Genomic DNA, 16295 nt, shown 5'->3' on the forward strand with positions numbered 1-16295 from the left:
AGAGCCCCAACATGATACAGACAATTAAGCAACCTACTCTTCATTTTGCCTCAGGTAGTAATCAGAGGGGCCTGAGATCAAGGCCCGTACTGGGCTCCATTTTCAGCATGGCATCTGCTGATATTTCTCTCTCCTTCTCCCTCTGTCCCACATTTCTCTCTCTCTCTCTCTCTCTTTCCAAAAGAGATAAATATTTAATAAAGAAAAGGAAAGTGGAAGGAAATAATATTGTAAAATAGGAAAAATCTAGAAAAAGACAGAAACACTGGGGATGGAGGAAGAAAATAAAAAGATGTTTTCCCATAAGTAAAGGATATGACTTTTCATCACCTTTTGTTTATCCTCCTTATTTCCCTTCTCAAAAGTTTTCCATCTTTATCTCTAAAAATAACTCTAATTGTTATTAGATAACTCGAATTGTCCCGGTGTCTCCCAAATGATCTTCTTAACTTTCTCCAGTGGCCACATTTATTCGCGTAGGGCTTACCTGCCACAGCTCTGCTCTCTGCCATCTCAGGTATGCTCTCAACTCCCCCTGCTCTATTCTCAGTTTCACCATCCATTTCCATTTCAGGAACTTCATGATTGTCTTAAAAAAAAAAAAAAGTGTTTTTTTAAAAAAGTCAGTTTTCTCTATTCTTTACTCTCTATCTAGATAATACCAGTGTTCCTGGTCTGATGCTGATTCTGATGGTAGATATTTTAAATAGACAAACCCTGGGGCACCTGGGTGGGTCAGTTGGATAAGTGTTGGACTCTTGATTTCAACTCAGGTCATGATCTCAGGATGGTGAGATCAGTCCCCCTGTGGGGCTCTTTGCTGGGCACAGAGCCTACTTAAGATTCTCTCTCTCCCTTTCCCTTCCACCTCCATGCTCACATGCTTTCTCTCTCTCCCTCCCTCTCTCATAATTAATTAATTAATTAATTGACATTCTCTCTCTCCCTTTCCCTTCCACCTCCATGCTCACATGCTTTCTCTCTCTCCCTCCCTCTCTCATAATTAATTAATTAATTAATTGACAAACACTGTGTGATCTTTTACTAAAATAAAATTCAAACAACCTACCCTGCTGTGTAAAAAAAGATTAAATCGTTTTATATGGAAACATGTATTGGAGAATATACAACAGAATGTAAATTGGATCTCCCAGTTTATAAGCACTCTAAGTCAGTTGCCCATGGACGGCAAGTATGTAATACTTCTCCCCAGTACATACAATGCCTTTGTCAATATTGTAGACACAGAGAAGAGGACCCTATTTAGGGGAACTGGTCCCTAAAACATTATCCACTAACCTGATGCCTCAAATTACATAACCAGAGACATGTTACTAGAAGTGATTTTTCTTCCTCATTTGAATATAAAATACTTTGGGGTAAATTTATAAAGTAAAAATTCCATATGTTGAGATGCCTGGGTGGCTCAGTGGGGTAAACCTCTGCCTTCAGCTCAGGTAATGATCTCAGGGTCCTGGGGTCGAGCCCCACATCAGGATCTCTGTGCAATGGGGAACCTGCTTCCCCCTCTCTCTCTGCCTGCCTCTCTGCCTACATATATAGATGTACACATATATATGTGTGTGTGTCTATATGTATGTGTACTATATATATGTACACATATACACACATATATATATGGAATGTACATTCCATGTGTATTATATGTACTTCATACATACACATACATACATATATATATATAGATAGATGATATAATTTTATAGTAAGATCAAAAAGACTGAAAACAAATACAAAGGAATAAAAATAATATAAATAATAAAATATAAATAACAAAACATAATCCCAGGGATGGCACAAGAAACCATGTATCCTGTAGCAATACAAACATTTCAATAAATACAATTTTGATGTTTCCCCAAAACATCATCTTACTGTTTCACTGTTACTTCTAAGTTTCTAGGAATTGCATTCCTGGAAAAAACAGACTGGAATTATATGGCTTGGAAGGATATAATATAGAGATAAGACACCTTCAGTCTTACTCCTTCATAGAAAGAAGCAAATGTTTAGCACACCATGACTGACTAGGATCCCAGGGTCCTTTAAATCTCATAGCATATGTCTATATTATATCTTTCAGCAGTTAAATAAAAATCCTAGGTAGTTATGTTCATACTATTACTGTTTTTCCTTCCCATAATAGCTTGTATGTCAGATCATCTGAAAATTGTCTAAAATCATAAGAGATGTTATTTTCGTGACACCAGAGATCTGGATTTCCAGCGGCTTAGACCACCATGTTTGTTTTGTTTTGTTTTGTTTTTGTTTTTCACCAACTATGATCTTACAAGCTAAATAAGACAGATAAAACTAAGCTCTGGCATAGCAACTTCCCTATGGACTGGCACTCTGTCATCAAAATCATCAGCCTTGAGTTGAAGGCAAGGAGAACTCACCAGTGTAGTTAAATAGCTCTCTTTTCTGGTATGTCTGATCCTACATGGAGGCTCTTACCTGCTCTCTTGAGACTGTAGCTCTCCTGGGATGTCTTCACCTGGGAAGCATTTGGAAATTTGAGAGTAGCATAAGTCACTTCTTCAGGCATACTGAACAAATACAGCACTGTTGGTCACTGGCGGTGGTGCATGTCTCACTGAACTTCACAGAAGCTGCTCCTGTGGCATGATCTATGCATGTGGTAACTAAGTTCAATGATCTACCTTTGTAAAAACCAAGCAAAAATATAGTGTCAGAAAACAGAACTGAGCCACTGAGAATTTCAGAATTGCTTTATTCTCACCTCTGCACACATCTCTTATCTTTCTTTTCTTAACTTCCTCCAGTAAACACCAAGTTGAAGAAATGGTCCTGAGAGAAAAATGTGGATTTTAAATATAAACATTTTTTTTTATTTTTATTTTTTTAATTTGTGGAAAATGGCAGTGACCTCCCGACTTAAGAAGGCCCTGTGGAAAAAAATACAAATGAAAATATCACCATTTCTGCGTATATAAAGTTGTTAATCAGCATGTGCCTGTGACAACAGTGTTGTAATCGAAAACACTTAACTCACTACTAACTCCCAGAAAACCACAACTGAGTTAGTTCTCACCAAAATATTGTTCCCTTTCTTTTTCCTTCCTATTTTTGTGGATTGAAAAAAGTCTTTAGAAGTTAAAAGAAGAATACTGGGGCACCTGGGTGGCACAGACAGTTTCATGAGATCAAGCCCAGTGTCAGGCTTCCTGCTCAGCTGTTGTGTGTTGGGGGTGGGATGTCTGCTTGGGATTCTCTCCCTCTGGCCCTCTCCCAACTCTCTTTCTCTCTAAGATAGATAAATAATTTTTTTAAAAAAGGAAATATACTAATAGAGCATTACAAAATCAAAGAGTGATACTCAGAGAAAGAGCAGGAAAAGCTACATTTGAGCTACATTAAATAGAGATTTTTTCCCCTTCTCACCCCTACCTTCCACACAGAACAGCCCCTGAAAAAAAGGGAGATATATTTTAGAAGTGGAAGTTCTTTATTTAGAGTGTATATGTCAGGATAGGATCTGAATTCTAAGAACTTGAATTTGGGAGGAACGTAGGGTGTATGTGTGCATTAACCTGTTCTACAGACTGAGGAGTTATAAAGTTCAGGGAGCTCAAGTGCCTTGGTCATAGTCCAGCAAAGATTAGTCCATAGAGAACATACTCTGCATCTTGAATATCTAGCATAGTTGCAAATGCGTACCACATATTTAGTCAGTATCTTTAAATGCATAAGTTACTAACTCATGCAGAAATAATCATAGTATTGCTCAGTGAAAAGCACCTGTTAAATACTTTATTAATAAGAACACCTTTATTGACATTTAAGAACAACTGAGACATTGTGCAGTAGGCACAGAGTCTAGAAAAAAATGGGGTTAAATCACAATACTACAAAGATAAAAATCAAGAATATTTAATGTGGTATTGAGAAAGACAATATACATATTTTTTTTAGGAAAACCACGTTCTGATACGTAAACCTTTGAAGAGATGAGAAAGACTAAAGACTTCCACCATGAAGCTCAGAATTTTCACTGATTTTAATTGCTCTGGAGTAACAGATATTTCTTCTATCCTCATAAACGTGCTCTTATTAGTAAGGAACCCCCTGGTCGGGGCTGGGGGCCAGAATCATTCACTCTTCTAATCTTCCTTCTGAAACCTTAAGTAGTAATGTATCTCCTAAATCTTCAAGGCTCAGATTTCTTCTCACATGTTCTTATTTTCACCCCACCCCAGTCTGATCATAATATACCTTGTCCCCATAAATATAAGTGCAGTACAATTCATTTCATAGGTGGATTCTGCCTATTCGAAAAATAAAATGAATATTTTTGCTTAGAAGTTCAGGAACATTAACTTATTTATGTATTCATTTCTTTATTCAACAAATTAATCAAGGATTAACTATATAGTATACATTATTCCAAAGGATATGACAGGCACATTTTCTTCCTTTATGTAGTTTACATTCTACAATTCATATATTTGTTTGTACATATATGTTAACGTTTTATGTTATTTATTCATGGATAAATAATACAATGTAATGCATACAATGCAATGGTCCTATGCATAGAAATAAAGCAGGGAAAAGCAGGGGTGCCTGGGTGGCTCAGTGGGTTAAGCCTCTGCCTTCGGCTTGGGTTATGATCCCAGGATTCTGGGATCGAGTCCCACATTGGGCTCTCTGCTTGGAAGTGAGCCTGCTTCCCCCTCTCTCTCTCTGCCTGCCTCTCTGCCTACTTGTAATGTCTGCCTGTCAAATAAATAAATAAAAATCTTAAAAAAAAAAAGGCAGGGAAAAATAGGGTGGCAGAGGAAGGAGAGGAGGCTTGTATGTTAAACAGATTAATCCTGGAAGGCCTCTGTGAAGGTGTCATTTGGCACAGAGAATAGTAACAGCAAAAATATCGTTGAGTTGGGGGAAATTGGAAGGGAAGGTGAACCATGAAAGACTATGGACTCTGAAAAACAATCTGAGGGGTTTGAAGTGGTAGGGTCGGTGGGAGGTTGGGGTACCAGGTGGTGGGTATTATAGAGGGCACGGATTGCATGGAGCACTGGGTGTGGTGCAAAAATAATGAATACTGTTATGCTGAAAATAAATAAAAAATAAATTTAAAAAAATCGTTGTACAAAAATATGCTAATTTAATGCCTTAATATTTACATCTGTTTTAGTTATTGAAATCATGAGTCAGAATAATTTTTTGAAGTGAATTATTTGCTCCTTCAATTTCAGGGTTTTCAGGATTTTTGAATTTCCCCTTTTTTTCTAGTTTCCTTGTAATATGTTCTTTCTTTTCAACTTCTGGGCCAAACTTGATCCCTTGTCAAATCTAAATCTAACCAAGGAAAGAAATATGTTAAATACTGTGTCCTCATCTTATTTGAAAAGAAATTAATTCATTTCTCTATCTCTGGACCCACCAGGCTAATCCCAGTAACTTGATTCACATAAACTTCTTGGATTTGTTTCACTACCAGTAAGACTTTATTCTGAAACCATGAATCAAAGCCTTTCATCAATGCTTATACCCACACTGACCAAATCACACAGCACCAGCTGAAAAAATAATAACAATTCAGCAAATGAAGACAGAAAGCCAAAAACTGACAGATGTAGGACCTGGCTAACAATACTCAGGAGAGCAGTGACAAAATGTCCAGGATGAACATTGTAACAGCCCTTGTATAATTTTAGTCCAGAATGGATTATAAGGACTGGAGACACAGGAAATGATGACTCTGAGAGGAAAGGACACACCACAGAAAGTACAATATGGCAAAGAATATAAAATCTGGAGGATATCTTATACATAATTCAAGGAAAGAAGAAAGAATTAGAAAACCAAAGACAAAAACAAATAACTTGGTAGGATAACTATGTCCAAATGTGGAGCAAATGCAAGTTTGGGATGACTTGAACAATTAATAAGGCAAAATTAGAAAATTCCATTTGAACCTTATGCTGAGAATACTGAGATTTGAGTGGCATGTTGGAGATGTAGAGAGAGATTTCTAATTATTACAATGGAATTCATCATCATCCAATCATAATAGGGTAAATAAATGCATTTTAAAAATTAAACCAATGGTTTAAAATTTAAAATTTAAAATCAACCAATGATAAAATCATGCAATATTTATGACTATGGAACATAAGCACACTTCAGTATTAGCAGTATAACAGTAAAAGATCAAATGAAAGGGGTTAAGAAAGAGCAAAATGAGAAGAGAAGAGTGGAGGGCAGGAGAAATAGAAGGAAGGGTGATAATACCAATCTACACCTCCTATGTGCTGGAGAAATTAGAGATACACTCTGTGTATCTCTAGATTAGAGATCTAGATTAGAGATCTAGATCTAGTATTTTCTAGATTAGAAGTAAAGGTTTACATTAGGAGGTGAGGGAAAGAAAGAGAGACAATGGCTTTAAATCATCTATCAAAACAGAAAGGCAACAGATAATTTCTGAAGTTGATAAATCCATATGGAGTTGCACAAACTATTTAATGATATAAAGATGATCATCATAAGAAATAAAAACAAAGAATTGAAAAAAAATTGCCTCTAAGGAGCAAGACAATCATTTGAGGAGAGATGTTTTTATTGACTAATAAGCTTTTCTGAACTATTTCATTTAAATGTGTACATATATTATTCTGAAAAAATGAAAATAATAATAACTTCTTATTTGTGGTTGTTCATGTAGTATGTATTCATGGCTATTAATTAAGGTTCTCTCTCCAATTTCATAATTTGCCTTCATTCAGGCCCTGTCCCAACTGATTTCTTTACTATTGACGCTTCTCTCAATTTAAAACCCATTGATTAGTATATTTTACTTTCTGCAGTGAAGTATGGACATAGATTTTTTATATATGTCTTATTTCTGTATACAGGAAGCTGTACATAGTCAAATTACATTTAAATAATTAATGTAGGTTTGTAAAAATACAAATGTTATTACATAATGAATAACTTTTAAACATGGACATTTTATTGGAAACATATCCTTAAGTGACGCTACTGTGTACTTTCTGATTCAACCTAACCCCTGCATCCTGCTCTCATTCTAATATTTGACATTTGAGAACTATTTTAACAAAATAATCTGTGACAGAGGCAATTAAATTTAACAGGTTGCTATGCTTCCTTTGAAATGAGCCACATGATTTGACAAAAAAATCACTACTACTGTATACAGTAGTCTTGACCTGATGGGCATCTACAGAACAAATGACAAGTCAAAACACAGTGAAATGTATTGAAAAACACACTGAAAAAGAAAGACAACTTGGAAAACTTACTCTACCTAAGACTTCTTATAAAGCAACCATATGTAAGACAGTGTGATATTATTGTTGCTCTAGATTAAACAGGTCAGTGAAAAATATTGAAGCCCATAATAGACCCATATATTTTTGATCAGTTGATTATTTTTACCAAGATACAAAGGCAGTTCAGTGAAGAAAGCATTCTCATTTCAAAAGTTGGATATTATTATGAAAAAAGAGAAGGGAGTTGGGGGAAATTGGAAGGGGAGGTGAACCATGAGAGACTATGGACTCTGAAAAACAATCTGAGGGGTTTGAAGTGGCCGGGGGGTGGGAGGTCGGGTTACCAGGTGGTGGGTATTATAGAGGGCACGGATTGCATGGAGTACTGGGTGTGGTGTAAAAATAATGAATACTGTTATGCTGAAAATAAATAAAAAATAAATTAAAAAAAATTTTTTTATCCATATTTCGTACCACAGAAAATAATGAACAACAAAAATGTGGAACATAGACCTAAATATAAAACTTAAAACTATAAAACTTCATGAAGAATAAAAGGAGAACATCTTTATGATTTTGGCTTAGGCAAAGATTTCCTATTTACAACACCAAAAGTATGTTCCATGAAATAAAAAATAAATGAAAAATTTGAGCTGATGAAAATTAAGGGCTTCTGTCTTTGAAAAAAGAATGTGTGAGGACATAAAAGACAAAGATAAGACAAACACTGGAAAAAAATTGTCATTCACGTTTTTCAAAAATTAAAAAAAATTAAAATTAAAATACACACTCACACCCACACTAATATCACGCTTTGTCTTCCATGCCCTAGTACCACAGGATAGCTGGTGTGGGCTTGTGGAAATTGTATCCTCTGAGACCACAAACGCTCTGAGACAGACCCTGCTCCAGTCTGTGCTTTAAGGAGAAAGGGGAGAAAAAGTTCCTTGAGTTCCTGGTCCCTTCTAAGCATGGTTTTTCTGTGTCCCAGTGCACCTAGGACTAGTATGGTCTTGGGGACGCTAGGCTGGCTGAGATCATACATTTCTGTGCCAGCCTGACCCAGCAGTTATGGCGTTAAGAGCCACTAATTATGGCATTCCAACCCATCCCTTCTGATATTCAGACCCTGCTCCAGTCTAGGCTTTTAAGATAGATGATAAGAAGAGAGCTTTCCCATAGCTCCTTAGCCCTTTTAAACCCCAGGTTCTTTTTTTGTACTGCAGCACAACTAGGGCTTGTGGAATCAACTCACCTGGGGCATGTGGGCCATGAGCTCACTGATGCAACCAGACCTGCCCGTTATGGTGTCCAGATCCTGCTCTGATCTAGGCTTTTAAGGTGGGGTGGGAACATAAACAGTATATTCTCCAGTCCCTCATACTGGGAGAGTATCCCCTCAGTTACTCCACAACCTGGCAGACTTCTAGTGTTTTCTATTTATATGTTCTTTTAAACAGAGATTTTTTTTTTTTTTTTTTTTTTTTTTTTTTTTCCATACCCAAAGACAGAGGGATCTGTTCCCAGGCTGTCCCTCCCTATAAGTGTTTGCAGCCTCAGGCGTGGAGTTTCCCTCTGTTACAGTGTCTCCATCTCTCTTGCTGTTCCATTGCCATTCTGTCTATCTGTGGTTGTTCAGTAGTTGTTTAGTCAGCCTTCAGTTCTTCAAGAGGAATTGTTCTATTAATGGGTGTATTTTTGTGTGTTCTGTGGAGAAGGTGATATCAGAGTGTTCCTATGTCACTGTCTTGAATCAGGACCGTCCTATTAGAACGGTTTTAAAACAAACTGTATCAAGTCTTGATAAAAATGGGATGAATAGTGTGTCTGGGTGGCTCAGTTGGTTAAGTGACTACCTTCTGCTCAGATCACGATCCTAGGGTCTTGGGATTGAGTCCTGCTTCAGGCTCCCTACTCAGCACAGAGTCTGCTTCTCCCTCTGATCTTCCCCCTCTCATTCCCTCTTTTCTAAATAAATAAATAAATTTTTAAAAAAGAAAATGTGATGTATAAATGAAATTCTTTTTTTTTTCCAGGTTTTTTTTTTTTTTTTTTGAGATATAACTGACATATAGCAATGTAAGTTTAGGTCTACAGTATAATAATTTGACTTACATATATTATGATTGCCACAGTAAGTTTAATTAACATCCATCACTTCATATAGATACAAAAAATAGAAAGAAAAAATGGTTTTTTCTTTGTGATGAGAACTCTTATTATTTACTCTTGTAAAAACTTTCAAATATACCATATAGCCATTTTAACTTCAGTAATTATGCTGTACATTAGATCCCTAGTATTTATTTATCTAATAGCTGAAAGCTTGTGCCTTTTGGCCACTTCACCCAATATCTTCTTCCCCAACCCTCTGTCTCTGGTAACCACTAATCTGATATCTTTGTGTATATATATCTATTTTAAGGTTCCACATATAAGTGAGACCATAAATTATTTATCTTGTCTTTCACTGTCTGACTTATTTCACTTAGTCTAATGCTTTCAAGATCCATCCATACTGTCATAGTTGACAGGAATTCTTAATTTTTTTATGGTTGAATAACATTCCGTTGTACACATACACACACACACACACACACACACACAAACATGAATCAAACTTCTTTATCCCACTGTCAGTGGAAGCTGGGGTTGTTTCTATATTTGGGCTATTGCAAATAATGCTTCAATGAACATGGGGGTACATAAAATTTTTTGACACAGTGTTTTCATTTCCTTCTAATACATACTTAGAAGTGGAATTGCTGGATTATATGGTAGTTCTATTTTTAATTTTTTAAGGAAACTCCAAACTGTTTTCAACAGTAGCTGTAGTAATTTTCAATCCTATGAACAGTGCACAAGTGTTTCCTTTTCTCCACATCCTTGTCAGCATTTGTTACCTCTCATCTTTTTGATGATAGCCATTCTAACAGGCATGAGGAGATATCTCATTGTGGTTTTGATTTCTATTTCCCTAATAATTATTGATGTGCAAATGGAACTCTTATACACTGATAATGAGGATGTCAAATTATACAATGACTTCAAAAAAGTGTTTGGTAACTTCTTGAATTGTTATGCCTATACCTACCATCTGATCAGTCTCTATACTCCTAGATATTCACCAAAGATAAAGAAAAACATGCCCATAGAAAGACTTATGTACAAATGCCTATAGTAGTGTTAATTGTTACAATCAGGAGTAACCTAAAGGACCATCAGCAAGTGAATGGATAAACATATCCAAACAATGGGACAGTACTCAGCTCAGCAGTAAAGGGAGTGAACTGGTGATATAAACAGCAACTTAAAAAAATCACAAAGAACTTATTCTGATGAAGTCACTAAAAAGCACACATACTCTATAATTCCATTACTCAAAATTTTGGAAAATGCAAACTGATCTATAGTGACAGAAAGGATGTCAGTGGTTACAAAGAGATATGGTGGCAAAGAAAATTGAGGAGGAGAGAATACACACCATCAAAAGCAAACTTTTGAGGATATGGATCTGTTCACTATTTTGAATGTGATAATGCTTTCATGAGTTTATACATATGTTAAATATTAATATATTGTTAACTTTAAATATGTGCAATCTATTCTATATTAATTATAACTCAGTAAAGCTACTATTGCCAGAAATTCTTGCAGGATATTCAATTAGTTTATTGAGAGTTACTTAAGAGTCTTAAAGTAAAGGAAAGATATACCACATTCTTGGATTAGAATACTAAAATTATAAAGTGGTCAATTCTGAAATTTACTTAAAATGTGATATAATAAGCATCAATACCAAATACCGAATACCAAAGTAGCTGATTGCAGACATTGAATGTCAACTAATTCAGCCAGACTTTATGGGTATCAAGATAGTGCATCTAAAGAGAACACTTTACAGTAACTCTGATGTTCATATTTCCATATAACTGATTCCATTTTTCTCTGGGCTAAATCCCAAGCAGAAAAAAACAGCTCAAAGTTTTAGATAGTCTCAATGGGCGTAGAGACAAACTAATTCTATGTATCTTTTGCAAAAGATACATAGAATTAGTTTCTATTGACTTTGATAAACCAATGAAAATCATTCAGATGGATACAAGGAAGGAAAACAAAAAAGCTTTAAAAACTGGAGTCCAGCAAAAAATAAGATGATGAGGACTGAAGGAGACAATGTAACAGAATAAAAGGAATTACAGAGTAGTGAGTCTGATATTCTGAGCCACTTTTCTTCTCCAAGTGTTTCTCTTCAAAGCCATCATGTATAGGGCATAGGATCAAGAAGCCAAGTGAAAACAATAGCAAAAAGCCTTAGAAAACACATAAAGCTGAGTGGCTCAGTGGGTTGAGTGACCAGTTCTTGATTTCAACTCAGGTCATGATCTCAGGGTCATGGGATCGTGAACCACATTGGGCTCTGCACTTGACAGGGAGTCTGCCTGAGATTCTCTCTCCCACTTCCTTTGTGCCTCCCCCTCTATTTATTCTTTCTAAAGAATAAATAAATAAACAAATAAATAAATCTTTTTTTTTTTTTAAGAAAATGCCTAGAGATTATTAGTCTCATAGTGTGGCAGTAACAATAAAAGCAGAGTCCTAAAGCTGAGACCCATACAGTTGACACCTTAGAAGAGGCCCTTTTGAAGTAAAAATCGAAGAGATGTTACTCTTTGCAATGACTGAAATACAACCTTAAACATCTCAATTCCTGATGAGGGCAGTGATCCTCCCCCATGGAAAATCTCTGCCAAAACAGGATTAAATCCATTTTTTGAAGAAAGATAGCATCACCCATAGCTTCTACAGATTTTTATTGTGTAGGACAACTATTGAGTGAAAAGTATTCAGCCTTCAAGTCCAAATGGTAGAAGAAAAAAAGACAACAGAATGAGACTCAGAGGAGAAATAGATATTGGTGTTATTAGGTATAGACTTTAAATTTCTTTTCTTATTAACATGTGCAACAATATTGGTTTCAACATGGGGAACATTACTAAAGAAATGGAATCTCTACAAAGGATCAAATAGAAATTCTGAAACTCAAAAGTATAAAGACAAAATCAAAAGATGCAAAAGATACATAGAATTAGTTTCTATTGACTTTGATAAACCAATGAAAATCATTCAGATGGATACAAGGAAGGAAAACAAAAAAGCTTTAAAAACTTAGAAGAATTTGGGGCACCTGGGTGGTTCAGTGGGTTAAGCCTCTGCTTTTGGCTCAGGTCATGATCTCAGGGTCCTGGGATCGACCCCCACATCAGGCTCTCTGCTGAGCAGAGAGCCTGCTTCCTCCTCTTGCTCTCTGTCTGCCTCTCTGCCTACTTGTGATCTCTGTCAAATGAATGAATAAAATCTTTAAATAAAAAAATAAAAAGAGGGGCGCCTGGGTGGCTCAGTGGGTAAAGCCGCTGCCTTCGGCTCAGGTCATGATCTCAGGGTCCTGGGATCGAGTCCCGCGTCGGGCTCTCTGCTCAGCAGGGAGCCTGCTTCCTTCTCTCTCTCTCTGCCTGCCTCTCAGTGTACTTGTGATTTCTCTCTGTCAAATAAATAAATAAAATCTTTAATAAAAAAAAAAATAAAAAAAAAAATAAAAAGAGCTTAAGAGGAAGGAGCAGAGAGTTGGGGACAGTAAAATATCAAATGATTGAAGCTCTCAAATGGTGTGATTAAATTTAGATAAACCAGGATAATCGCCACGCCAGATCCTTAACTGAATCACAACTGCATCAATCCTTTTTCCTTCCTCACCTTTTTCCTTACAGGTGAGGGCTCTAGGGATTAGGACCTAAAATCTTTGGTTTGTTGTTTTTCACTCGACCACAATCTGGAAGGGGTAAAATTCCAAGCGGTCATGGTCATCTGGATTCCACAACAGAACTATAAAAAGGGAGCTGTAAGGAGAAGTCTGTGGAATCCACCCCTTTGTGGAAGCTGCTACCTAGAGGGGAATTGCCGTCTGTGAGGAAGTGACTGTCTCTGTGGAAAGTGGTTTCTCCACAAAGCCCACTGTCTTGGGAATCACGTTTCTGTGGAAGCTGCTGCTTTGTGGGACTGCAGTCATGACTCTGGGGTAGAGCTGGAGGTGATGTGGGTTGGCAGAGTAAGAAGTCAGAAAGATGAAGTAACTGGATGTGAAGAAGGAGGAGATGACGTGGAGTCTACCTGGCACTTCAGCATCCACCTGTACTATTTGACCTCAGCATCCTTCTGAGAGTAACACTCTCTGTTTTGGTTTTATCTTTCAGTTATTCCATGAGTTCCCCTCATGGCTCAGTTCTGACAAACACAGGGAAAGGGATTTGTGCGAAATGGATTTCCCAGACAGGATTTTTGGCGCTAGTTTGACCACAGAAAAATCCAGCATATTCCACATTTCCGCTGACATTTAGTATTGCCAGCCTTTAATTTCACCCGTTTTGGAGGCATACTGGCACCTCACTGTATTTTTATTTTCAATAATTTTTTTTTCTGGTGAATAATGATGTTCATGACCTTTTATATGCTTTTATGGTCATTTGAATATTTTCTTTCATGAACTGCCCCTTCAAGTCTTTCTGCCCATTTTTTAATTAGAGCTTTTTATTATTGATTTGTAGGAGTTAATTCTATCCTGACTACTAGTCCTGTATAAATTTGGATATGTGTGTGTTATACTAATTCAAATTCAAACTGAGCCCTTCAAAGGCTACAACTTGTATCTTTGCTTTCTTCTTCTTCTTTTTTTTTTTTTTTAAAGATTTTATTTATCTATTTGACAGACAGAGATCACAAGTAGGCAGAGAGGTGGGAGAGGGGGAGGCAGGCTCCCTGTGGAGCAGAAAACCCGATGCGGGGCTCGATCCCAGGACCCTGGGATCATGTCCCGAGCTGAAAGCAGAGGCTTTAACCCACTAAACCACCCAGGCACCCCATATCTTTGCTTTCTTAACATTATTCTTATTTTGAATGAAGTCTGATTTTCCTATGTTTTTTATTGTTAGTGTTTATTTCATCTTGTTTACGAAATCTTTTTCTGCCATAAAGCCATAACTGTATTCTGTTAGGTTTTAACTAGAAACGTTTTACATTTGTTTAAAGACTTATTTATTTGAGGTGTGCCTGTCCAACTCAAGGTTGGGCTCCTGCTCAGTGGGGAGTCTGCTTTTCCCCCTTTCTCTCTTTCTCAAATATAGATTTATTTATTTGAAAGAGAGAACAAGTCGGGGGAGAGGTAGAGGAAGAGAGAGAATCCCAAGCAGACTCCCTGCTGAGCACAGTGCCCCAGAGGAACTACATGGATCCCTAACATGGGGCTCCTCATGGGGCTTAACCGGGGGCTGGATCCCACCACCCTAAGATTATGATCTGAGCTGAAATCCCAAGTTGGATGCTTAAATGACTGTGTCATCCAGGAGCCTCTAACTAGAAATTTTATATTTTGAACTCTCATATTTAGTTCTATGATCCATTTTTTAAAAATGTTTATGTATGGTACAGGGTCGATATGAAGTTTCACTTATTTCCATGCAGATATCCAATTGCTTCAGCTCCATTTATTGAAAAGACCACCACTTTCTACCTCTAAAGACACACAACTTTTTTAATATATAAGGTAATTGTATGCATATCTTTTTTTAGGGGGGGCTATATCTGGTCTTGTGGATGTATATTCTGGTATGATATTAAACTGTTTTTATTATTATGGCTTTAAAGTAAATCTTGATATTTAGAACCTTAATTTCTCCAAAGATCCTTCTTTCCAATGTTGTTGTGGCTATTCTAAATCCTATGCGTTTCTATGTTAATTTTAGAATTAGCATATCATTTAAAAAAATTATCTGTTATATTCAGGGATTGTGTTCACTCTGTAGGTATATTTGGGAGACTTTATATTCCAAGAATAGAGAGTTCCAGTTCAAGTACATGGTTATTTCTCCAGTTACTAAGGTTTTCTTTTATTTTGTCAGCAACCTTTGAAGGCATGGTTTCCCAGCAATCAGATTCTGAAATCAAGATTATTGTGTTGGAGGTTTATTAGGGAGCACTCTTGGTATCACCACCTGTGCAAGAGTGTTGAAGGAAGCAGGACTGGGCAGAAAGTTTTTCTAATTTTATTACATTTATTACTATTTTATTTTTGGATCCTCTTATACATGGTATTGTTTTTTTTTTTTTAATTTTCATTGTTTACTGCTAACCTTCAGAAATATAATTGATGTTTAAACATTGAGATATTTTAAGACTTTATCCAATAACCTTGATAAAATATATATTTTAATAATTTATGTTTTATCATTTATATAAATAGTATATATATGTATACACACACACACAATTACATTAGCTACAGATAAAAATGTCTTATATCGGGGCGCCTGGGTGGCTCAGTGGGTTAAGCCGCTGCCTTCAGCTCAGGTCAAGATCTCAGAGTCCTGGGATCGAGTCCCGCATCGGGCTCTCTGCTCAGCGGGGAGCCTGCTTCCTCCTCTCTGCCTGCCTCTCTGCCTGCTTGTGATCTCTGTCAAATAAATAAATAAAATCTTTAAAAAAATGTCTTATATCTTCCTTTCTTAGTTTTTATATTTTTAAATTTATTTTTCTTGCCTTATTTTAACCTCTAGAACCTCTAATAGACAGTAGAGGTTACTGACTAAAAATTACTGATAAAGGCCATTCTGATCTTGTTCCAGAGTTCAAAAGAAGAAATATTATCTTTTTTTTTTATCAAAGGTAATTTATTAGGTTTAGAGTTTGTTGTTGGTTGTTTTTCATTTGGTTTGTTTTTTTTTCTTCTTTTAATATCAATGTTTATCAGATGAGGGACACTTTGTGTTTCCAGTTTTCTTAGAGATTAGCTGTTAAATTTTATCAACTGCTTTTCTACATCTATTAAAATAATAGATTTTTCTCTATCTCTTATTTTTTTTCTAAAATGTAAATCAATTTGTATGGCTAGGATAAATTCCAGTTGGTCATGTCATCATCCTTTCTATATATTCCTAGATCTCATTTTCCCTGGTGTTC

The 16295-nt window shown here is 36.3% G+C and overlaps 1 protein-coding gene across 5 annotated transcripts in view; it reads right to left on the reverse strand.

The window, feature by feature from the left end:
* Positions 1-6091, reverse strand: part of LOC131839064 (C-type lectin domain family 12 member B-like) — a 28073-nt gene extending 21982 nt beyond the window's left edge. The window contains exons 1-3 of one of the 5 annotated variants that reach the window (XM_059186148.1): positions 2765-6085; positions 2479-2518; positions 488-589 (exon numbers count right to left, since the gene is read on the reverse strand). In XM_059186148.1, the coding sequence (XP_059042131.1) occupies positions 488-589; positions 2479-2518; positions 2765-2776 (154 nt within the window). In that variant the 5' untranslated portion in view covers positions 2777-6085. Of the gene's footprint in view, positions 1-487; positions 592-2478 lie in introns of those variants that run through there. The other 4 variants (XM_059186147.1, XM_059186149.1, XM_059186146.1 and 1 more) reach the window with 4 other exon arrangements.
* Positions 6092-16295: the final 10204 nt, after the last annotated feature.

This window comes from Mustela lutreola, chromosome 8 (genome assembly GCF_030435805.1).
Source record: "Mustela lutreola isolate mMusLut2 chromosome 8, mMusLut2.pri, whole genome shotgun sequence".
Taxonomy (NCBI): domain Eukaryota; kingdom Metazoa; phylum Chordata; class Mammalia; order Carnivora; family Mustelidae; genus Mustela; species Mustela lutreola.